The sequence below is a fragment of the Podarcis filfolensis genome (assembly GCF_964270895.1).
Source record: "Podarcis filfolensis genome assembly, chromosome: 5".
Taxonomy (NCBI): domain Eukaryota; kingdom Metazoa; phylum Chordata; class Lepidosauria; order Squamata; family Lacertidae; genus Podarcis; species Podarcis filfolensis.
This window is the reverse complement of record NC_139608.1, coordinates 27,428,079-27,451,952: the sequence shown is the minus strand read 5'-3', so window position 1 is coordinate 27,451,952 and position 23,874 is coordinate 27,428,079. Positions and strand designations below refer to the sequence as shown.

Below are 23,874 nucleotides of genomic sequence, written 5' to 3'. Positions count from 1 at the left end.
TCCGCCGCCATATCCCTCCAGCAGGTGGCGCTGCGGGGGTGCGCGGTGGGCGGGCGCGCTCGGGGCGTCTTCGGCCGCGCGGCGATTGGCTCGAGCGGGTTCTGACGTAGGAAGTGGAAAGAGGCGGCGCGAGTAGTTTTGCTCGGTGCGTGCGACTGGCCCAGCCCCTCTTTCCTTTTCCTCTCTTCTGCTCTCCCGCCGGGCGCCTGAGGGAGAGTTACTTAGCGGTTCTGAGGAGCCGCTGTTGTTTCGGCAGGGGAAAAACCGCCGCCCGCGAACCGCCGAGCTCCCTCTCTCTTTCCAGCCTCTGTCTCTCTCTCTCTCGCTATGGCCAAGGAGGAGAAGAAGCCCTTCAGCCAGTCTATGGCCGAGTGGCGGAGGTTCATCTACAACCCCAACAGCGGCGAGTTCCTGGGGCGAACGGCCAAGAGCTGGGGTGAGGAGGGCGAGCGAGCGCGCGCGGGGAAGGAAGGGGAGGGGGCGGCCGGCACGAGGGGCGGTGGGAGGTGAGGCGCGGCGGGCACTTGCCTTGCCCACCACGCATCTCTCTCCTTCTCCGTCTCTCTCCCTCCCTCAGCTGGCGAGGGGGCCACGAGGCGGGCGGCAGCAGCAGCAACGGGCCGGGAGCGGCTCTTGCGCGCGCCTTGCCCACGTCTAAAAATAGACCACCCGAACGTGACAGCGGGAGGAGGAGGAGGCGGCGGCGGCGGCGGCATCATCTCCTCAGACCCACCAAAGAGGTGGCTTCGCCTGCCGCCTTCCCCCTCCTCCCTCGCCTCGCCGCCTCAGGGGAGCCGACTAGTAGGGGCCCGTTGTGAGGAGGGGGGGGCTGTTTTCTTAGCTCGTGTCCCCAGCTGACTCTCGCCGCCTTCCTTATCTTTTTTTCCCTCTCTCTCTCTCTCCCCCCCCCCCGCTGCTCCCCACCGTCGGGGGTTACGGAGGGACCACCTTCTGCCGTTGCCAGGCTCCTCCTTCCTGGCAAGCTGCGTCAGCGTGGACGGGGCAGGGTCCTCTTAGGGAGTCCCCCACCCCCCACTCTCGCCCCATGTCAGTGAGAGAGAGAGAAAGAGGGCGGTGGGGCGGGATAGGGAGGAGGAAAGGATTTCCCCTCGTGGGTGCGCTCCTCCCGGGGACTGTTGCATCTCTTTTTTCGCGCCGGGAGCTCTCGCCACGCTCCTGCCGCCAGCTGCGCTCGGCTGGCTGGGGGGAAAGGCTTCAGAACGCGATGTCTGTTTTCTCTTTTATTTTCTGCAGCGTTTTTGGTTCCACCAGTAGGTAACTCCCATCCAGCTTAGGCTAACTCCCGTGGGTGTTTGAAAAGCCGCCAAGCAGGCATGTGCCTTCTTCCTTCATCAGAACTTCTCAAGCGCTCTTTTCTTCCCTCATTATTTTTCAAACACGCTTTTGTTCTGTCGACGTTAGTTAGTATGGATTCAGTCTCTCTCTCTCTCTCTCTCTCTCTCTCTCACACACATACACACACACACACACACACACACACACACAGAGAGAGAGAGAGAGAGAGAGAGAGAGAGAGGAGGGATGGGTTGATACTTTCATCCAGGTTATAGTTGTGTCCCCCACCCCACCCCTTCCTTACCCAGTTTTGTCCAAAGGGCGAGGTTTCCTTGGGTTTTGTTTTAAAGGAAGTATAAATTGAGGAACTTGCAGAGAATTGCCTTTAGAATCATGGGAGAGAAATTGCTTATTTAAAGTACAGTACTTCCAAGCCCCCATTCCAGACAATGCCCATCCAAGGTGGCTTAAAACAATAAATTATATAAAAACTGTGCAGTTGAGGTGTAGCAAACCAGAGTCAACGAGTATTTGACTGTTGGGTACAGTGCAGTGTGGACTATACTCTTGCTCATTTTGTTAGTATACAGTATGAGCTTTGGGCACATGCTCTGAAATAAGGAAGAAGAACCCAAAGCAGAGTATACATGTCAGGCAGAAGAGGGCTGGCTGTGTTGTGAGCCTTTCCATTCACATGGAAATAAAATCCTCCTAGTTACTTTGCAAAATGAAGAGTGGAGAGGAAATTTCCACTATCCACTCCTCTCAGACAGGCACACCAATCACTAGGTTTCTTTCAAGTGTGTGGGTTGAGCAAGTGGGAAGTGGTAAAAAAATGAGGACAGGAATGCATGCTGATACAGTTTCCACTACAGTAATTATGAAAAGTACTTAAACACTTAACATGTAATTGATCATACTTCTTGTGCAAGCAGTGTTGATCTGTGGCTGTGTTGACTGGGATGTTTATATTGTGATGTTTGAATAATTTGTTACTTTGGGAAAATGATATTTTATAATTTAAAGAATAAATTTCATAAACAGTACTTTGGATAATTGTTAATTTTTACAGTATTTTTTTAAAGTGATGGTAAGTTTTACGATAGGATTGCTGTACGTTGCTGGCATTGATGAGGAATTATTCCATGACACTTTAGAATACAATCCATGCTTAATGTCTATTGTACATGTGGGCATGGAAAAGTTAAATGATGAAGTTTATTTGAGTAGCTCAGAATACTATATATTTCTAAATATGACTAAAGTACATTTTACACACACACACACACACACACACACACACACAGACAGAGAGAAACTTTGAATTGATGGGTAGAATCCAACTGATGGGTAGAATCCAAATACTTTTTAATTAACTGGAATTTTCAAAAATACACTTTTTACAGAAGGTGGGGAGAGAAATTGAGAGGAATTAGAAACAATTCCTCATAGGAGGAAAACAGTTTTGCCTGTATAAACTGAAACTGTTCTCAGTTTTGTGTTGCTGCTAATGGAGAAGGGAAAATTTCCAGTAGCTTTTGGCTTATCTGGAGTTATGAAGTTGAAACCTCAAAATGTGATTCATTTATTTAAAATGAACCTCAACTTTCCAGCTCTGTTATCTTTTCATCCACTTTTGATCTTCCTGCTGCTGTTGTGGATCTGTGGGGAAGGAGAAACTCAGTCAAGACACGGGGGGGGGGGGTGTAGGGAAGGATTAAAAACAATCTTTACTCTGTGAAAGGGTATAAGTCAAAATGCTTGAGGTGTATTGCATAGCACAATTTTCAGTCTTTGAGCACATATAAGAAGCCTAAGTCAGGCATGCTTCTGTGGCTTTGGGAACAGCCTGCCTGCCATTGACCCAGCACGTTGCAGAAGTGAGAGCCTATTGCATCTGCTCAGAGCCCCGCCTGTGCAGTGGTTGGGAGTGCTCCCGGGGTTTGGGTGGGGCATGTGGAGCAGATAAGAGTCTCTGGCTTGGCCACCAGCCTCTGCAGCTCCTTGTTTTGGGCATGAAGCTCTGTGGGTAGAGCTGCATCCAGCACTGGACAGGAGTCTGGGCTCCCCTTGTTACTTGTTTCCTGATGGGAATGTTTCTTCTACAAGAGCCATCTAGATCCTCTTTGGTTCAGGAGGGTTTGGAACAGACTACCTCGGGAGGTGTTGGACTCTCCTTCATTGGAGATTTTAAAGTAGAGGGATGGCCACCTGTTAGGAATTCTGTAAGCTGTGATTCCTGCACTGCAGGAGGTTGGACTACATGATCCATGAGGTCCCTTTCAGGTGAATTATGAATTTAATCCATAAAAAATACTTTACATGCACTACTGGATTTAAAGAGAGATGGTGTAATGCCATGAAAATGTTAACCTATAGCTCCATTATTCAATTTCATATATAATTAACATGTCTTACAGCCAGAGCAGGTGCTGCAACCTTCCAACAGCTTGACCTCACCCCCAAAGGCACACTCCTCCATTGTCTCCCAAGACAGACAGATGCCAACCATATAATTTTAAAGATATTTTTCAGGGTTTCATTATCTGGCAAAAGTTTTTGCAAATGGCATTTTTCACGTGCGTAAAACAGCCAGAAGTATAACATGCGAGATGACTCAGAATTTCTTTATTTTTCCCCTCTAAAGTTCAGATACTGATCTCTTCAACAAAATAGGCAATAGCTTAATGACCCTTTGTTGTGTTGGTAGTTTTGTTTTTTCATTTGGTGAATTGGCAAGAAATGTTATGGTAGGAACAAAATCAGGTTAGCTTAGGGCAGTATGCTGGTCACAAAACATACTCCCCGCTCCCAAATAAAAAGAAATATCTGTATTTTTAACTGTGTTGTCTTCTTTGAAGTTCTTAGCACTAAGAAAATGTAATGTTACTTGAAATGCACATACAACATTTGCTTTGACCAATGTAACACCACAGTGAGAAACTTACCTCACATAAATGTGTTGTCCCAAGTGTCACTTAAACCACCTTTTAGGAATGTCATAATTTCTTCCCTGATAATTTAATATTCATTTGGCCCGCTAGAAAAGGTGGGTGGACAGATGTTATTGCTTTTAGAAGAAAGATAGTATTTTTATGTGTTAATACGTTTAGCAATTGGATATCTTTTTTAGGTTAATTATCAGTGACTTAAATTTGGTATGTTTAGAAAATTTGGTATGTTTAGAAAAAAATTTGGTATGTGTAGAATTTGTATTTCTCTACTAGAACCCCACCATGCTTCCCCTCAGATTCATCATGGTGGCAGGCCAAGCCTGATTGGGTCTCCCTAGCTAGGTTGAATAAGTTCATCTAGGATGGGGAGGTTTTTTGGTTCCACAGGCCAGATCCTTATGAGGGTTACCCTGTGGGCAAAATATGGCAGGTGGGTGGAGTCTCATATAGAGATACAAAAATTTAGCAGAAGGTTTCTTGCCTTGCTTTAGGGAAGAGTTGGTTGGCATCCATCTGTCTCGAGAGACAAAGGAGGAATGCACCATTGGGGGTAAAGTCAAACCCTTGGAGAGTTACAGTGCCTGCTGTGGCTGTAGAGACCAATATGGGAGAGACATATTTTATTACAGCTGTAGGCCTGGGGCAGATGCTTCAGGGAATCCTGTGAAAGGTTGAAGACAGCCTTGAACACAAAGTGTTACTGAAATTTCTAATATAATTTAAAATAAACACCACAAACACAGGAAATTCCTGTGGCATTTCTCTCACCTGCCAATGATGATAAATGTTGGGTTTAAAAAGAAACAATTAGAGTGTTGCCACAGTTAAGCATAAATTAGTAGTTACCATACGGACTTGAAGGGATGATCAAGCCAGTTAACACACCAAGATAAATGTTTCAGGAATTTGCACAGCAGGTGCGACTAATATTGTGGTTCATAATGTGGTTAATATCGGGAGCCGGAAACTTGCAAGTTACATGTAGTGTACTTGGCTTTTTGAAATAACTTCCTGTACCTCATCAGCATTATCTTTTGAGTTCCTACAGTGTTGATATTGCCCAGTGCTTGCCCTATTCAGTGTGCTTACTTTTCAAATTATGAATTAGTCTACCAGCCAATCATTGGAACAAATGCTGCTTCCTTCATCTACCAAAAATTGAAGGGTGCTGAGTGCTGCACAGGCATGAGCCTTCAGTTCCCCAGGGATAGAAATGTGAACTGGCTGAAGGAAAACATAAGGCCAACCTGAAGCCTAAAGTGAAAATAAATGTCTGCAAGTAAACTACCTACAAATTAATGGGAAGTTTGCTGTCCAAAAATGATTAATGAAGTGTTACTTTTGAATGGCGGTCTTACATCTTGCAGAAAGATATTTATCTGTCCATTAAATTCCCAGCACTTGTTTTTGGAAATATCTATGCATATATCAATTCCATGCAAATGTTTTTGCTTGGTGCCCTTGTTCTCATCTCTAAACAGCAATTACTGCATGCCAAAAGGCATATGGGCTGTATAAACAAAAAAGGTGATTTTTAAAGAAGTAATTCCTAGATAGTATGAAACTATCTGTATATCAGTGTCTGAATTATTATAACCCGTTAAAGTGCACTTTGGTTAGGAAATACCTGAGTTATAAAGAGGGAACTTGATTTAAATGGTGGTTCTCATGGTGATTTGAGTTGCTGCTTTAAATACCTTTATTTTTTTTCTACTCTCGAGGCTAGATCATGGGAAAGGTAACTTCCTTATAGTTAATATACTGGGGAAGGGCATTTGTACCCAACCTAGGGCATTTGTAAAGTTATGGAGTTGTAAAGACTGCATGTTCCCTGTCCAATAAACTCATCTGGAAAGATGCCAAAGCTGTTATATTGGGTTTTAATGACTTTTGGGGGAAGTGCTGCTTAAGGTGAAAGGGTGTCAGAGCAATGGCAGCATTTCAGCTCAGCTACTATGATTATTGAGAGGAAAATAGCATTGATATGTACCAGCTCCAAATTTTCTGCCTATTGTAGCATACTGGTTAGCAGCACTGATCACTAGTCTTTCAGGAATCTTGTATGAGTTTGGGAAATGTGTGATACAGCCTTGTAAATAAGCCTGCAAAAATTACTTGCCTGCAGTCTTTTCTGTATTTTTTTACTAGCCTGCTAGGGGACTAGACTTCCATGTGTCCTTACTGGCTGTTTCTGTGACTAGTATCAAAACGCAGGCTACTAGCCTATTAGCAGAGTAGTTTAAAATGCCTATTAACAAACAGCCTAGGGGGCAAGGGAATAAAGCTGAGGAACGGGTTACCAGCAGGGGCCAGGTGGACTGACAGAGGGTATGGAGTGATCTGTCCTTCCCATTCTGTCACCTGCATTGAATTCCTAGTCATACAGTGGTACCTCCGGTTACAAACTTTATCCGTTCAGTTCTGGAGGTCCGTTTGTAACCCAAAACTGCTCGTAACATGAGGTGCGCTTTCACTAATGGTGCCTCCCGCTGCTGCCGGCGCGCAACTTCTGCTCGCATCCTGGTGCAAAGTTCGCAACAAGGGGCATCTACTTCCGGATTAGTGGAGCTCGTAACCCACAGCGTTTGCAAGGAGGACGGTACGTAACATGAGGTTCCACTGTATATGGCTACCCAGTCAGATTGTTAAATACAAGGCTAGTGTGGCCTTTCTGTCTCCATTTACTTTGCTTGCTGGAGATTATGCTGCAAGAAGCTCAGTGATGTATAGGAAGGGAAAAAGTTTAAGGTGGGTAGTTCTCCCATCTTCTTGTTCATTGTTGAGTCTATTATCTTGGCTTGAAAGAACATTTATCCATTCCAGATCAATTCCTTGAACCAGCCATGGCCTCCAGGAGCGTTCTGTCTGTGCATATGCACACATGCACATGTGCTTTATTGGGAAAATGCTGGTTTCTTTTACCCTTTGATTTGAACCTAGCTTGTGGTCAGGTGTTTTATCAGGGAAGCTCCCACAACTACATTGTGCTTTACTTTTTCTCCATAGAAATTAACTGAAACTGATACAGATAGGGACTGAAGAGGATCCTAGCCGTTTTAAAAGAAGTTTGCTCCTATCTGTGAAGCTTTATACCATTCCTTAGTCATTTCTTAATTAACCTGGCTGGTGACAGGCCCTTTCCATTCCTTTCAGATTATTATTTTCAGCCTATGTTGGCTTGTATGCTGTGTTGATATATTTACTTACTGGTTTTATATATTATGATGGAATAGTGGAAGTTATTTCAGAACGTTGGGAACTGGCATGATACAATATATAATAAAAATGATTGTCACTTGTTTGCTGTTAGCATCATCCAAAAATCTTAGAACTATATATATGTTTGTTTTCTGTAACAATATGTACAGTATGTTTGCTTCTACATTCTGTAGAAAACACTTTCCTAGCCACAATTTGAGAACTTGCATCCTAGTTAAGATGGTTTATTTAATTCAGATTATTCTCTGATTGTGGAGTCCCTGGTCAGTCAATGATGCTATCCCACAAAGATTGTTTCCATTGGTGTCTGTGCATTAGTGGAACAGAGTTTTGCTTCTGCCGTGGGACTTCCATTCCTCTTCTCCCTCCCCCCCCCCCCACCACCGGAGCCCCTCACTTCCACTCCAGAGGTTTAAGAGACCCTATAGAGCAGATTTGGGGGTGGGGCTGTGAGGAACTGTAAGAGGGAGGAAAGGAAGCTTGCATAAGATGAACACATTCACATGATGATGGATTCAGCCTAGTTATATAGTAAGCAGTGATTTGTCTTCTGTACTTCACTGCATGAAAGCATCCATTTTGAGAAATGATTTGTCATACAAAATTAGTAGCTTAACTAAGTAACATGTCAAAGTATTTCATGGATGCAATAACAGTCAAATCTATTTTTAAAAATCCAGGTGATTCCTAGGAAGCACACACCAACATGCAGACCTCCTCAAGCAAACTAGAATTGCTGTTAACAGTTTTCAGTGTCTCATTTTTTTCTTTGCTAACTAATATAGGGAAAGTATGCTATTGCTTACAAGGATTTCAGTAAAAATAACTAAAGTTCTGATTTTGTTTGAATGTAACATTGAATCCACATTAAGCATGAGATATCTATCATCTGTCTGTCTATCTATCTCAAATATTTCTGTTCCAATACTATTGGCTATTTTTTCAGACCTATCCAGCATGTAAAATTAACCTGGCACACTTCAAAGCATTCCCCCCCCCTACTTAGCCAACGTTGAACATGCTAAATTAAATCTCAGTCTTTTTAGGGCAGTGGATTCCCCCCCCCCAAAAAAAATCCTGTGTTCCTAAGAATTGATAAAACCAATTAATAGATCTTCATGACTTTTTATCATTAATTACATATATCCATAGGATACTGGTGTTTTCATTGTTCTGCAGTCAATGCAAAACTCTTCACGTTCTTGTTGAAACTGCCTGCCGAAGAATGCAAGCCCAAACATTTGCTGGTAGGGAATGAAAGTGCACTGCAGAGTGTCTCGTGGCACCTTAAAGACTAGGATTACATCCACATCCACATCATCAGTTGCTGTAGTCCGCAAAAGCTTAGTCCACGATCTATTTGCCTTCAAGTTTCACAAAACTTTTTGTTTCAACAGACTAACACGGCTATCCTCTGGAAAGTCTTAACATCCTCTTAATAAAGCTGACCATCCAGTCTGGATAGCAGCGGAGCTATGTATGCTCCATTTCAAAATGCAGCCTTTCCTTCTTATTTTCCTGTTGTTAATCTCTCCCCTTGTTTTGCTTGTTTTGGCTGGGGGGGGGGTTGTCACATTTCCCTTGAAGTGGGGAGTTTGCAAGCTACAATATTTTTTTATTGTAGATGTGTCCAGAAGAGTTGCATGGTCAACGTCTGAGTTGCAGTGTGCCTTCCTGAGGCCAAGGATCTTGGCATTGTTGTTCATACGTTGGTAATTTCCTTGGATTGTTGCATGTAGATCATAAAGAGCTTAGGGACCATTAGTCTGCTTCTAAACACAATTCATGACGATGCTTCTGACCTATAAAGCCAGCTTTTAACTGTTAAAATTACTTTAAAGTTTAAACATACACTTATCTTCCAGTCCCGTTTATAAGTACAGTTACTTCACCGTTTACTATATGTCTAGAAAAGTGAGCTTTCATGAGAGATGCTTTACATCCTATGCAAGAGCCATCATTATTTCATTGCTGTATCCAATAGTGAACTTTTCTCAACACAGCAGTGAAAGAGGGCCACCACAGACAAGTTGAGGATTCTGGCAAATTTTGCAGATTCAGCAGGTATTCAGAAAAATATTAGTTGGTGAACTTGAGGAAAAAGAGGGAAATGAACAAAAATATCTTGACCAGCCTGAGACTGCTCATTGCACAACCACAGTTACCATGGAGATGGTGCATTTCATTCTGGTGTTCAGAAGTTCAAGATCAACCTCCAGCAAGTTGCTGAGGTACACAGCCCTGCCTTTAAAAAAAGCAACTGCTGGTATGTTAGAGCATCAGAAATATCCCCACAATCCTACAGAGGAGCGGCTTGTACCATTTTATATCCTTCTCATGCCTGCTTTTTTCTGCTGTTCTTTCCTGTCATAAACCTCCTCCCTTTCCTGAAGCCCTGGGCTTGGAGCAGAATGCTGTTGCCTCTCTCCTCCCCTTCTGTTTCTCTAGGAAAGAAAAGGAAGTTGCAAGATGCTGTATTCTGCATTGAGGCTGATTTTAAAGAACTTAAAGAACTGGTGCTTGAGTTTGCTTCTCTCCCCCCGTCCCCTTCATTCCTATCCTCTTTTCCTTGTGTCATGTCTTTCAGGTAGTCCTTGCCACCTGCCTTACAACCTTACTTCTGATTTTTTTAAGCTTCTCTAGGAACATTTCCAGTTAAAGATCAGGGTAAAAATGCTTTTTTAAAAGAGAGTTGGAGGCAGAGAGCAGAATCTGGAGTGGGCTTTTGTGGAAGGAAACACTATGCTTACTGGCCTTTTCGCCTTAGTATTAAAAATGGTTCCTGTTGGGCTGTAGCCAGGCATGTATTTAACACTTGATGTTTTTATTATGTTTTTAGATATGCTGTAAGCCACCCAATGTGGCTGGGGAAACCCAGCCAGATGGGCGGGGTATAAATAATAAAATAATAATAGTAAATATTAGTACTAGTACTAGGGACGCGGGTGGTGCTGTGGGTTAAACCACAGAGCCTAGGACTTGCCGATAAGAAGGTCAGTGGTTCGAATCCCCGCGACAGGGTGAGCGCCTGTTGCTCAGTCCCTGCTCCTGCCAACCTAGCAGTTCAAAAGCACATCAAAGTGCAAGTAGATAAATAGGTACCGCTCCGGCGGGAAGGTAAATGGCGTTTCCTTGCGCTGCTCTGGTTCGCCAGAAGCAGCTTAGTCATGCTGGCCACATGACCCAGAAGCTGTACGCCGGCTCCCTCGGCCAATAAAGCGAGATGAGCGCCGCAACCCCAGAGTCAGTCACGACTGGACCTAATGGTCAGGGGTCCCTTTACCTTACTACTAAAGGCATGATTAGGGGTGAGTGCGAAGAACAGACCATCTGCCTGAGGCAAGGGAGTTGAATAATTTGAGATGGTAGAGAGAAGTGTTTATGGAAAGCTGTTAGACAGGAGTTTGTGGGAGGGAATTGTGTATGGATGTTTGGGGGGCAGGAAGACTGGGTTATTTTCCCACTAACAATCAGTAATAATAAATTCAACAGTTACATATTAGTTAACTTGTCAATTTAAAAATGCGAAGAACAAATTCCACCTAATTTTCCTTCCCTCTCTGAACTAATGTTGCATACATTTTGCCGTCAGCAATAGTATATGTGTTGCCTGCCTCAGCTAGCATGACCAGTAATCAGGAAAGATGATCAATTAGATCAACCATCAACTAGAGGCCATCATGTTGGCTATCCAGTAATTGCTATTTCAGGCTCTTCAGTTACTTAAATCTCCAATTCTTTATATCTCTGTCTTACAAAAGCTTCAGTATCCAAAGAGAAGAACTAATAGGAATGATTAAATATTAAATCCTGTACTAGCCCCATCAATTCCATTGAAGAATGAGAAGTGAGGGCAAGTATCATTCAAAGTGTAATTAGGAAAACCTTCAAAGGCTGCCACTGTTAGTTTTGCTGTCATTGATAACTCCCAGAAACTTCAGGAAGCAGCCCCTTTAACCATAAGCATTAATGAGAAATTTGAAGGACTGTAAGTGGTGTGTGTTGGGTTATGAATTACAGGTGCGTACTGCTGCTCCGTCATGACAAATGCTACGTAATAAGAGCCCTTCTGGACTAGACCAAAGGCCTATCTAGTTCAGCATTCTGTTCTCACACTGCCAACCAGATATCTGTTGGAAGCCCACAATCAGGATAGCTGTGTTATATAGCACATCTGTGATCCCCAGCAACTGATACTGGATGGAATATAGATATAGCCATTGATAGCCTTAACCTTTAAAAAAACACCACAAAAAACCATTTAAAATTTTTTAAAGCCACCCAAGTTGGTTACCATTACTACATCTTGTTTTAGCGAATTCCATAGTTTTAACTAAGCACTGTGTAAATAAGTACCATAATTCTTTTGCTTTGTCCTGAAGCTTCCAGCATTCAACTTCATTAGATGGCCTCAGGTGAGGTGGTATTATGTGAGAGGGAGGAAAGTCTAAATGGACATTCTCTACACTTTCCATAATTCTATACATCTCTATCAGATCTCCCTTACAGCTTTCCTAAAAGAAAGGACAATCAGTATGCTAACCATTAAGATGGGTCTCAGAGGCCCTGCTTTGTGTATGCCCCCCTCATTGTAGTGAGTGGGTGATGGCTGGAGACAGAACATTTCAGTCATGGCACTTTGGCTTTAACACTCTTTACAGAGGCTTGCCTGGAGATACCCTCATTTTTTTGGTTGTGGAAGACATTTTATTTGCCCAGGTCTTTTAATTCTGATTTCTGCTGGATTTTGAATGGCTTGCTGCAGCTTGGTGGTTTGGATTTTAAAAAAATGTTTAAGTTTTTTTTTTTTTTTTTTTGTAAACTGCTCCCAGAGCCATGCTGAACAGCAGCTAGTGGTTTAAGGAGAGAGTTAGCTAGACCAGTGGTTTTCAGCCAGTGTGCTGTGGCACCCTGGGTCGCCTTGAATGATAGTCAGGGGTGCCACGGGCAACACTGGCCATTGTTCCTCCCTCTTCTGATGCCTTCTCACATCTCTCCCCCCTCCCACAGGCTTGTGTGGCTGTTTGCTTCATGTTTAGCTTTGGCTAGTCTCCATGGGGCGGCTTAGGCTGGGGGCATTCTCTTCCCAGGGGCCCTGTGGGGCGGTGTGAGAGGGCATATCTCTTGGGGGGGGCAGCTCAGAGAGGCGGTGGCTGCCCGGAGTATTCCCAAGGAGAGGATTAGAAGAGACTGGGGGAACACTCCACAAGGGAGGCTGCTGGCTTTGTAGGCAATGGGTGACATAACTGGGCTTCTGAGGCTCAGAGCATGTTTCCCCACAGGGGAGCCACAGAAAGAATGTAGTAGTTGGTCAAGGAAGCCGTGGAGTCAAAAAGGTTGAAAACCTCTGAGCTAGACTATAGGGTGAAAACTGGTGTAGCAGTGAAGATTCCAAAACTTTGCAGTGGGAGAACTCAAGGCACCTAAACAGCACAAGCTGAAACAACACACCACAACCTATCAAATGTCTTCAAACCAAACTAGGGTACTTTTGAGTTTTTCCCTTGCAACACCAGCTAGCTCTTACAACATACTTAAAGCAATATGCAGCCATCTGAAGGTGGGAGATTGTAAGAGATAATGTATGCAGCTGTGTATGAATGAGCTTGTACTCCTGTCCCACCTGGATGACTGACAAACAGCTGCAGCTGAACATTATACTAAACCCTGCTTGCTTCTCACAGGAACATGGGAAACTTCCTTATACCAGGTCAGATCATTAGTCCAACTATCTCAGTACTGTTAAGATTGACTTGAGAGTGACTTTCTAGGGTTTCAGGCAGCAGTCTTTCCCAGCATTACCTGGAGAAACCAGTAATTGAACCTGGGGCCTTTTACATGCAAATCATGTGCTCTTCCACTAAGCTATGGCCTTCCCCTGGAATGGCTATGAGGAAGAGTTTGGAGGTTTTTGTTTCTTTTTTCCATTAACCACAGCTGGCTGTGTCAGCTGCACCAGCAAAATGTATTTTTTAACAAGTCAGCTTGTTAACCATAAGTGATCAAGCTGGCTTGTATAAACAAGCCATAGGTAACATTAATTATAGTTTACTGCAGGGGCTGCCAACCTCTTTGGGAGCTTAGGCACATTTGCAGACTTGTGCACACACACTAGAGTCATACACAGCTGCACACTTGGCAACCACACACACACACGCACACGCACACACACACATGCCAGTAATTAAGCATATGTGTTGCCATAGTACAATACCATCAACTTCCTTTCATTTATGGTTCTTCCTCCCCCCTGGAATTGATCATGTGATGAAAACAGCAGTCAAGGCCAGATAATAACCCGACTCATCTTATCTCTGCTGTCTCTGATAATAGCCCTTCAAGGCTCCAAGAAACAGCTGCATGGTCATCTTGCTTTGTCTTTATCAGACTGTGTTGTAGAATCTATGTCTGCCTAATTCATTTTTTTGTTCTTTCAAACTTTTTAATATATTGCTTTTTAAGAATCTTTACCCTAAATACACTTGATTTGAATATTTAAGTATGTTTTGTGGGTTGACGATCTCTGATAAAGGTCTGTGTTGCATTAGATGGAGTTGTGGCACTTTCTCTCATATGATCTTCTCTAATGAAAATGTTCCCTCCTCCAGCTGCTTTTAGCCCTCCAGTGGACAAAAAGACATGTGTTCCACATTGTACCTCACTTCTCCTTCCTCCTCGCAGTAGGGCTATTAGGAGCTGGACAGGGGCAAGAACAATTTTTGCCAAGAAAGCATTGTAAGAGGAAATAGCCATATCTGGTTCTTCAAGTCATATGCTAGATCAGATAGCCAATGTGGTGCCTTCCATATGTTGGACTACAGCTCTCATCATCCCTGACCACTGTCCACGGCAGGGGCTCATGGGAGTTATAGGCCAGCAACATCTGGAGGGCACCATGTTGGCTACCCCTGTGAATTTTATGTTTCCCTAAACAAGTTATTGAGCAAACAACATATTAAATGTTAACCCTTATTATATGTTCCAGAACACATGTATGGTGGAAGCAGCTTACTCTACCCCCACTGTATGTGTGCTAATAGATATGTTGCAGTTGTTCTGGTAACTGCATGTCCAGTGGGGGCAGGAGGCTGCAATTGTAATGGTGCTGCCTTATACATTTCTGTTCCCCAAAACCTGCTCATGTTTTCCCACCAGTGCTGCAATGGACCATTGACATAAGGGTTTCATTAGTTGGGGCAACCAAGTGGCAGAGCTGCTAGATAACACAGTGTTGTAACTTGGTGTTCATCTTGCCCAATAGCATTTAATTGCATTTAATTTAATTGCAAAACTATTTCTGCCCACCAGGTTGGTTGGTAAGGTATGCAGAATACTCGGGGCATGTTGCTGTAGCAGAAATTTTTCTACTACAAAATTATTTCTAAATAATACAGCTTCAAAAACTGAAATGTCAAGTATGGAATTAGGGGAAAGAATATTAAAAGTTAGCTCAAGCAATGTTGTTACCTGCTGATTTCAGTATGGTGAGTGTCAGGTTTCAGCTGAAGTAAACAGCATAACTAGGAGGCCAGGTAGCATCAGTAGCAATACTGCTGCTGCTGCTGCTGCTGCTACTTCTATAAATGCTAGTTCACCAGCTATGGCCTTCCTGGGTGGGGATAGCCTAGCTGTAGTATTTTATATACATTACTGTAATGTGCTCTGTGGACCTACCCTTGATTCAGAAGCTGCGTTTAGTTTCACAGCGTCTTCACTTGTTGCCTGTTTGCAAATGTGTTAATCATAAACTATAAAATCCTAAACTACCGAAAACTCAGATACCTGAAGATGCTAGCCCATATGCTTAGATCTATATGGTAGGCTCTTCTTGCTGTCCTGCCGATGAGTGAACTCTACAGTGTGGTGATATGAGATAGGGTCTTCTCTGTGGGAGCACCATATCTGTAGAACTCCTTTCCCTTGAAGGTATGGCTGGCACCAACATTATTCACTTTTTAGCATCAGTTAAATATGTACCTCTTTACTTAGGCCTTTGCAGGAAATTGATCTAATACTAATAGTATTGATGATTGCATGTTGTATTGTATTGATGCATTAAATATATTGCTAACTTCTACATCCTGTGTGCTTTTTTGCAGGCTTAATTCTGCTGTTTTATCTTGTATTCTATGGCTTCTTAGCTGCACTCTTTACATTCACAATGTGGGTTATGCTTCAAACATTGCGTGATGATATACCCAAGTATCGTGACCGCATTTCTAGTCCAGGTGAGTGTGTATTCCTCTTCTTTGATAAAGTTTGCATTCAGACTCAAACATCAATAGATCTTTTGTTATAATAGGCAGTTTTCTTAAGTTGGAAGCATTTACCATTGCCAGCATTACTTTGAACTTCTAGGTTTCTTTGCTCTTGTTACTGCCACTCATCTGAAGACCTTCACATAAGCATTAAAATAGCAAAAGAAATAAAGCAGATTGATAGGCAGCTGTTTTCTTACAACAGTTGACACAAGTTAAACATGAAAACAAAATAAGATCTGGTCAGTAATTACATGGCATAAGGAACAGAGACATGCATTTCCTTATGTATTATAATGCAAACTTCATTGGTTGCCTTTAATTTGGGGGAAGTGGTGGTTCTGATTTACAGATAACCCCAAGTCCTTTTTTGGACCCAAATCCACAGTGTTAGGGATTTTATTTTATTTTCCCAACTCTGGTGCAATGAGTTGGTTAACAAGAAACATTTATGATCTTCCAAACCGTGGTTGGAAATGCTAGGAACAAGTACAGATTCACCAATCATTGAGGCTACATGCCAGGGCGTAGTGTGAACCAGCACTTGCCAATATCTTAATCATCTTCAATTTCTGCATGTCAGTGGAGAATGCCTGCCATTATATGGCCAAAATTGTAGCACCCATGGTTTGCAGAAGTTTTTTTTTTAAGTTAGAAAAAATAGTATGGGGAACAGCCTCATAAGGATTTGGTGACACTATGTTAGTCACATCTGCACCATGTATTTATTTTTTTTTTTTAAATAATATTTATTAAAATTTTTCAAAAATACAAAAAATATCACTTTACGGGACTCCCCCCTTCCCCCACCCCTACCATATTCCCCTTTCATATTGTTGGCCAAACAAGTTCCCCATTCAAATTGAAACTTAATTTGTTTTACAGTAAAAAAAAGAAAAAAAAAACCCAGTGTTCTTTCCCCAAGACCCACCCCATGTCATTCCACAATTTCCATTTTTTAATAAAAGAAGCACCCCAGATAATAGAAACAGAAAAGGTAGAGAATAAAAAAATATAATGAATAATAGACCAATTCAGCAAAAAATAACCAAGTTGGCAAGCCTTTGGAGTTTTAGTTCTCCCCCCCCTGTCCCCGGTTTAATTTCCCCCTGACCATCAACCCCTGGTGTCTGCCTGGAATTCTTAAGACCATAAATCACAACTTTTCCCCAGCTCCTTGCTGGCTTTTTCTTTTTTAAAATTAAAAATAAATTTTTTTGAAAATCAAAATTATTATTATTATCATTATTTTTCAAAACTTTAACTTCAGTCTTTAATAAAACTGTAATAGAACTCCCTCCATTGTTCTTTCCAGGTTGTAGTCTGATTTCCCTTTGTTCCGCTGCTAAAACGTTGTAGTTCGAAAGTTTGGTAAGTCTGCAGGGATGGTTGTTATTCAGGGGCAAAACCTTACGTTCAGTCCCTTCCTTTCTTCAATAGAAAAATCTATTGTCTCCTTTAAAAAAACAAAAAAGAAAACACCCTGAAGACGAGATGTTATTTCCGTTTTGCAGCTTTCCCAGAAGATAACCAGTCCTGTAAAGTTCCATTGGTGTTTTTCCACTTTCCCAATCCTTGTAATGTCCCGAAACTCCTCAAGGGGGATTGTTGTATCTTTGTTTCCTCTAATCCAAAAGTCAATTTGTATTCGCCATTTTGTATCCAAATTTTAACAAGTTGTAGCAAATTGTATCAAATTTAACCAGCCAAGTTCTCATAATAAAATCCACTCCGCTTTTCGACTTTGACAGCTATTTTGACAGCTGTCAAGATCTCCGACTCCTTTCACCAGGCTCTCTCTTCAGTCACCCCGGTTCCCAGGGGGGGGGGTTGCGTTTCCCTTCTCCAGTTCCTCCTCCAGCACAGTTCTTGTAGTTCCCCATCGTGAAATTTTGGATTTTTATCAGCAATGCAAGCCTTTTTGGGTCTTGGTTTCCCCGTCCTTGTTTTGGAAAGTTTACAATAGGGAGGGGACTGACTTCCTTTTTGGATCCCCCCCGCTCGTATCCAATTCGAAAAAAAAATTTTTTTTTTCCTCCTTTTGAACCCGATTTCCAAATTTACTCACGGGTTGTTGTTGAAAAGTCCGAATTTTCAATGGAAGAAGTCAGCGCTCTCCGCCGAATGGCATGCGGCTTCGCTCAGCAGGGGAAGCAGAGAACTCAAGGCACCACGCTTCTCCCCGGCACCCGATCCGTAGCCTTTAAAAAGGCTCCTTCACGAGTCGGGAGGGCGCTAACGGTGCAAGCCGAGTCTCCATGTCCACGGCCTCCGTGGCCGTGGTTTCTAAGGGTCCCCGCATCGCCGGTGCGGTAGAACCCAGCCCCTGCCGAGCAGACTCCCTCCGGAGCTCGGAGGGAGTCCGCCATTCGGCGATGGCGCCAACCCGGAAGTCTGCACCATGTATTTAAAGCATTGTTATACCTCGTTAGCAAAATAATAATAAATCCTGGGAACGGTAGTTTAAAGGTGCTGAAAGTTGTTAGGAGACCCACCTATTCCCCTCACAGAGCTACAGTTGCCAGGGTAGTTTAACCACCAATCCCTCTTCCCAGGGAACTCTGGTAGTTAAGTTAATTGGGGGAAGCCTGGGTAAACAAATACTTTTAAAACAGGCTCTGAAATAACCATGGAATTGAAGCTTGCCTAATCTTGAGAGGTAGGGGGCTGAATACTGCAGCTTGGGTTCTGAGTGGTTTATATTGACCCTGCAGGGGTTTGACGGTTGGGGCTTTGCCTGGAGAAGAGAGAGTACCTTACAACATCCCTGCAGTGTTATCCATTGCTTTTATCCTTGCACTGCAGGCTGGGCCTAGAGAATAGTATATAACAACCATGCAATATAGCTCACCAATATGCCTCTATTCCAGGTAAGAGGACTTTGGTGAGAGAAGTGTACAGCAGCACTGCAATGTAGTCCACTATTATCGCATGCCAAAGGTGGGGTTACTTAAGTTGCTCCCTTGGACCTCTGCCCAGGGAAATAAAAGCATTAGTTGTGTGGAGAAGCCTCACCCTCTGTTTACTTCTACGCAGACTGGTTGTACTTTCTAAATGTTTTTTTTTTAATTGCACTTGAGGTAAGACCCAAGCTAAGCAGGGGCTGCTGCCTTCAGTGTTTCTTGAAGCCCTTTAGCTACAGACTCAGAGACACACATCCCCCACACCATTTTGTTATGGGGCCCCACTTGTCTATTTCTTTAACATTTCTCATGTACCTAAATTTCCTAGGGTGATATAAGGTGGCATCAGGCCACAGAAAGTGATTAGTGAGGGTAAGCAGGACTAGTAATTTTTACACAGCGTGGTATGTAGACTGGACAGCTAAACCCAATGTTGAAATCTTGACTCAAATCTTGACTCAAAATCTTTAGCCCTCCATTAAACAATACATGCAAACAAGTTTGAAACAGAGTACGATACTGGCTAATGCTTAGTGTGGCTAGGCCTTCAATTTCAGTGTCTGAGTACACGAATGCAGCATTGGTGTTCTGTGGGCCTCACTATCACTGGCTTCGGGGAGTTGATTTGATTGAAGTTACTGTTTCTTGGATTGCTCTGTTATCACCCCTGCATAAAAAAGACACACCTTAAATGTTGAAAGTGAAATGTAATCTCGAATCAGTAAAACTATAATAAAGGTAAAGGTTAAGGTACCCCTGCCCGTACGGGCCAGTCGTGTCCGACTCTAGGGTTGTGCGCCCATCTCACTTAAAAGGCCGGGGGCCAGCGCTGTCCGGAGACACTTCCGGGTCACGTGGCCAGCGTGACGAAGCTGCTCTGGCGAGCCGGCACCAGCGCAGCACACAGAAACTATAATGCTGCCATTTAAATCATTTGAGTATTGAGGGATACGTTTTCTAAAATTGACCTAAATACTGTAATTACTTTCAGATCATTATGTACAATAGAGATGAACAGGTCATTCCTTCATGATCTCTATAAAGTCCAGATAAATACATTTTGGGGAGGGATTTATGTGTCAGAATAATTCTTTCTGAGAAGTGTTATGAATTAACAGCTAGCTTTGGTTTCCTCTTTTTTTTTTTTTTTGTAGGGCTAATGATTTCACCAAAGCCAGATACTGCACTGGAATTTTTCCTGAGCAAAAATAAGTCAGCAAGTTACACTGCTTATGTGACAAAACTTCACGAATTTTTAGGAGGTATGTATAAATATTATATTTTGCAAGCAACTTATTTAAAATATTAACAGGAATGAAAAGTAGCTCCCTTCCATCTGTTAGGTCTAGAACGTGATCAGGTCATTGTATTTCCCCCCTTGGAACTTTTTAGGTTCCAAAAAATTTAAATTATTGTGTATAAAAGAGGGAGGTAGCTTTGTTCAAAGTTTTGAGAACTACTGGCAATCTGAACAGGAAGTCTTTTGAAAGTCAGTAGGCACATCCTCTGTATTTAATTGAAACATGTTATAAACTGTGTATACTCTGTGCTTAAAAAGAAAAATGGATTCTGTGCCAAGTCAGCTTCTAATTTCTTACTGAAGGTTCTAGGCCTTACCCAACTTTTAGAAAATTATGTTGGTGGCTTATTTCTTGCCTACATATGCTGCTATCTTTCTTTGAGAGTGGAGACCTAGTTGCCATCAGTCACACCTCTTTAGATGCTCAAGATTGGTCACTGTGCTGCAGTCGCCCTGAGACTGGTCTTGAAAATATTTCATAAATGTCAACTGGTAGAGAATGCTGCCTGCCGTATGTTGAAGGGAAATGGGAGCATATTCCATACCAGGAGACTGAAGTGCCATGAGGCAGTGTGTCACTAGTGGATGTGAAAAGGTTCTTGTATGATTGTCCAGGGTCCTTCTGGTGAAAGAGACTGGGCTGTGAAGGTGTTCAGGAGCAGTGAGAAATCTCCTAAAACCAGAGGGCTAACGCTGCACTGTAAACCATACTTGGGAACCTTGGAGGAAAAATGTACAACTATGTATTCAAGTAATACAAGGCTGTATAATCCCAACCATTTTAGCATGTAATAAACCTGTGTCATTGCAGTCTACTTTGGAAGCTGGAGATATTTGTATGCTACTTTGGTTGAAAGCCACCGAGCTGGACCTTCTGTCTTAAATTAGTACAGTGCCTAGTTCTGCCATCTAGCTCAACAAGCTTTCTTCTGCCATTAACTGCCATAGAAGTATGCCTTGAGTGAAAAGCATGCCAAAAAAGTAGCACATTTGGTACATGGATAGCACTTGGGGGGGTCATTTGTGATCTAAATGGCCACCCTCCAAGTATTAATCTGTGGGCTAGAACAGGCCAACCCCCTGCCATACATGGTTATAATGTTGGCATTGTTTCTGTGTATGAAATGTATGCCCTGTGCTATGAGGTTACTGACTCGTGGAAAGCTAAGGAGCAAACATACTTTGAAAAATCTCTGCAAGGGGCAGGCCAACAGTGTTCTTGTTGCATTTCCAGAATGCATGCCATTCCGTGTGCAATTGTATTTATATGAGAGAACACATGCAGGACTGATTTCTGCCTTTCATTATAAATGAAATTGAGCAGACGTAACACACCCTAGTTAATGTTTGGCAATGCCGCCAGTGCTTTGGAAGCCGGATCTAGGACTACTGGTCCTTCTAGACAGGGAAGGGAGTCAGGGAATTGCATTTGAAATAGGTGTGGTTTTCTCTGCTGTATTCTTGGATAGAAAGTTGCAGGACACTTCACACTGCCAGCTACAGTTTATAAGTGGGCATCTGGGATACTTGTAGCAGTGCATTTGGGTAGCTGAGGAGGGAAGATTGGCAAATTGCAACTGTACCTTGGCAAATTGCAACTGTACCTTGTCTATCACCCATTCACAGCAAACAGAAGCAAATTATCCACAGTTGCAATCTTGTGAATAATCCCACAAACATTATGAATCTTCAGTTCTTTACTAGTCTGCTACTATCCTGTGTTTCCTTACTGGCTGTGGAGGAGGTAGAGGGACAAGGTAGAGGGATTCCTGTTTGTTGCCAGCATGGAAACAGAGTACAGACTTGAGCTAGGCAGAGAAGCAAGGACCAGGTTTTGCAGGATTCACAATAAGATTGCTTCTCCTAGGTAAATGCATAACATTAGAGTTGTAGAAAGAAGGGTAATACAATTTGTCATGACTGTAATAAGTAGTTGGTTGGGTTTGATTAGATTAAATTGGTAAGATATTAATGATTTAATTAATGAATGAACTGTTGAGATGATTTATGTTTTCTAGGTCCTGGTTTTATAAAAATGTGATTGCTTTATTATGTTTTTTGTAACTTGATCATAGCCAAAATCAAAATAAAGTATGTGTATAAAATATATATTTAAAAAAAAAGGAAAGAAGGAATAAGAGTATAGTGGTACCTCTAGATGCAAACGGGATCTGTTCTGGAGCCCCGTTCATATCTAGAAGCAAACGTAACCTGTGTCCGCGTGTCTGCGCGTGTCATGTTTTGGCCTTCTGCGCATGTGCGTGACATCATTTTGAAGTCTGCGCAAGCGGCGAAACCCAGAAGTAACGCACTCCATTACTTCTGGGTTGCCGCGGAGCGCAACTCGAATGTGCTCATCCCAAAGCATATTCAACCCAAGGTATGACTGTAACTGCCCTTGCTGATGAAAGGGAACAAAATTGGTTTGGCCTTTCCTGGAGCAGGTTATATTGGGGTATGGATGTGCACTTGATTCCTTAGTTTAGCCAAGAACCTGTTTACACAAGGTACACCCTCCTCCATAACTCTTGTTAGATTGGATTTTCTTCGTGCAAGCCTATGCATATTTATTCTGCAGTAAACCCACTTGTTCGTTGCTTTAATGTAAGTGTGCATAGAGTTGCAGCCTTAATTTTGCAGCACTGGGGACACAGGAATGGATGAAAGTGGTGGAACTGCCCAGCATCAAAACTAGAAATCTGATGGTTGGGAACTTAAGTAAAGAGATGGTGTTAAGTAGCTGTGCTCTGCTTCCCATGCTTAGGCATGCTCATATTTATTGTTTTACATGTTGCAGGTGAGAGTAGAAAGAAGGGGGGCAAATAAAGGTGGCAGAAGGTGAAAAGTGAGTTGACAGACAGAGCATAAGAGACAGAGAAAGGTGAGCGAAGGTGGCAGAGGCGATGACAGGAGGAAAGTGAGAGGAGAAATGAATAGAAGGCAAACGAGAGAGGAGCTGAAAGTAAGAGAAGGTGACTGAGAAAGCAAAGGCAAGCTACAGTGGAAGGAAAGATGAATGAAAAAGGAGATTGCAGCAAGCATGGATGCTTTTTTGATAAGAACAATGCAGACTTGAATGTACTGTTGACATGCCTTTATTCAGTATGAAACACAATCTTCACTGCAGAGAGATATCCCAGAAAGTAAAAAAGAACAACTAGTAAGTCTGCCTGCAAGTTCAACCATTGTTGTATTAAATATGGTCTTATTTGTATTGAGAAAAGTAACTTGCCAATGACCCATGTTGAAAGAGTAGCAACTAAGTTGGAAACCATCAAATTTGTATAGGCACTTAGAAACACTGCAGTTAAGCTGTAAAAAGAAAACTGCTAAATTCTAGAACTTCATTGGAACATACACTAAAAGCCTCATTTCTGGTATTGCATTGGAGACTTTTATTGGCAACTTCCATTTTGTGTGCCCTGAAATACCTGGTATAGCAATGGCTTTGAAGCTGAAATCTATACCTTTGTCAGGCACCACAATTGATTTTTTTAAAGGTTTATCTCAAAAGATAAAACTGTAAAATCATGAAAAATTCACAACTATAATTGATGACAATCCTGTTTTAAGACTACAGATAGCTCACTACAGTGGTACCTCGGGTTAAGAACTTAATTTGTTCTGGAGGTCCGTTCTTATTCTTAACCTGAAGCACCGCTTTAGCTAATGGGGCCTCCCGCTGCTATGCCGCTGCTGCACAATTTCTGTTCTCATCCTGAAGCAAAGTTCTTAACCCGAGGTACTATTTCTGGGTTAGTGGAGTCTGTAACCTGAAGCGTATGTAACCCAAGATACCACTGTATATATAAAACAAAGCAGGCATTTTTGAATGCCACTAGATGTATCAGTGGATGCTTAAGCATATTCTTCTTGCAGCTGTGATGTATGTTTTAGCATATGGATGGTTAAGACAAAGGATTCTTTTATCTCAGTTCTTAACA

At 42.6% G+C, this 23,874-nt stretch overlaps 1 protein-coding gene across 1 annotated transcript in view; it reads left to right on the top strand.

Moving 5' to 3' along the window:
* Positions 1-38: 38 nt before the first annotated feature.
* The window catches only part of ATP1B3 (ATPase Na+/K+ transporting subunit beta 3), a 34,390-nt gene continuing 10,554 nt past the window's right edge, over positions 39-23,874 (top strand). Inside the window, exons 1-3 of the mRNA XM_083613952.1 lie at positions 39-436; positions 15,569-15,697; positions 19,785-19,892. Coding sequence (XP_083470078.1) covers positions 328-436; positions 15,569-15,697; positions 19,785-19,892 — 346 coding nt within the window. The 5' untranslated portion in view covers positions 39-327. The remainder of the gene's footprint in view (positions 437-15,568; positions 15,698-19,784; positions 19,893-23,874) is intronic.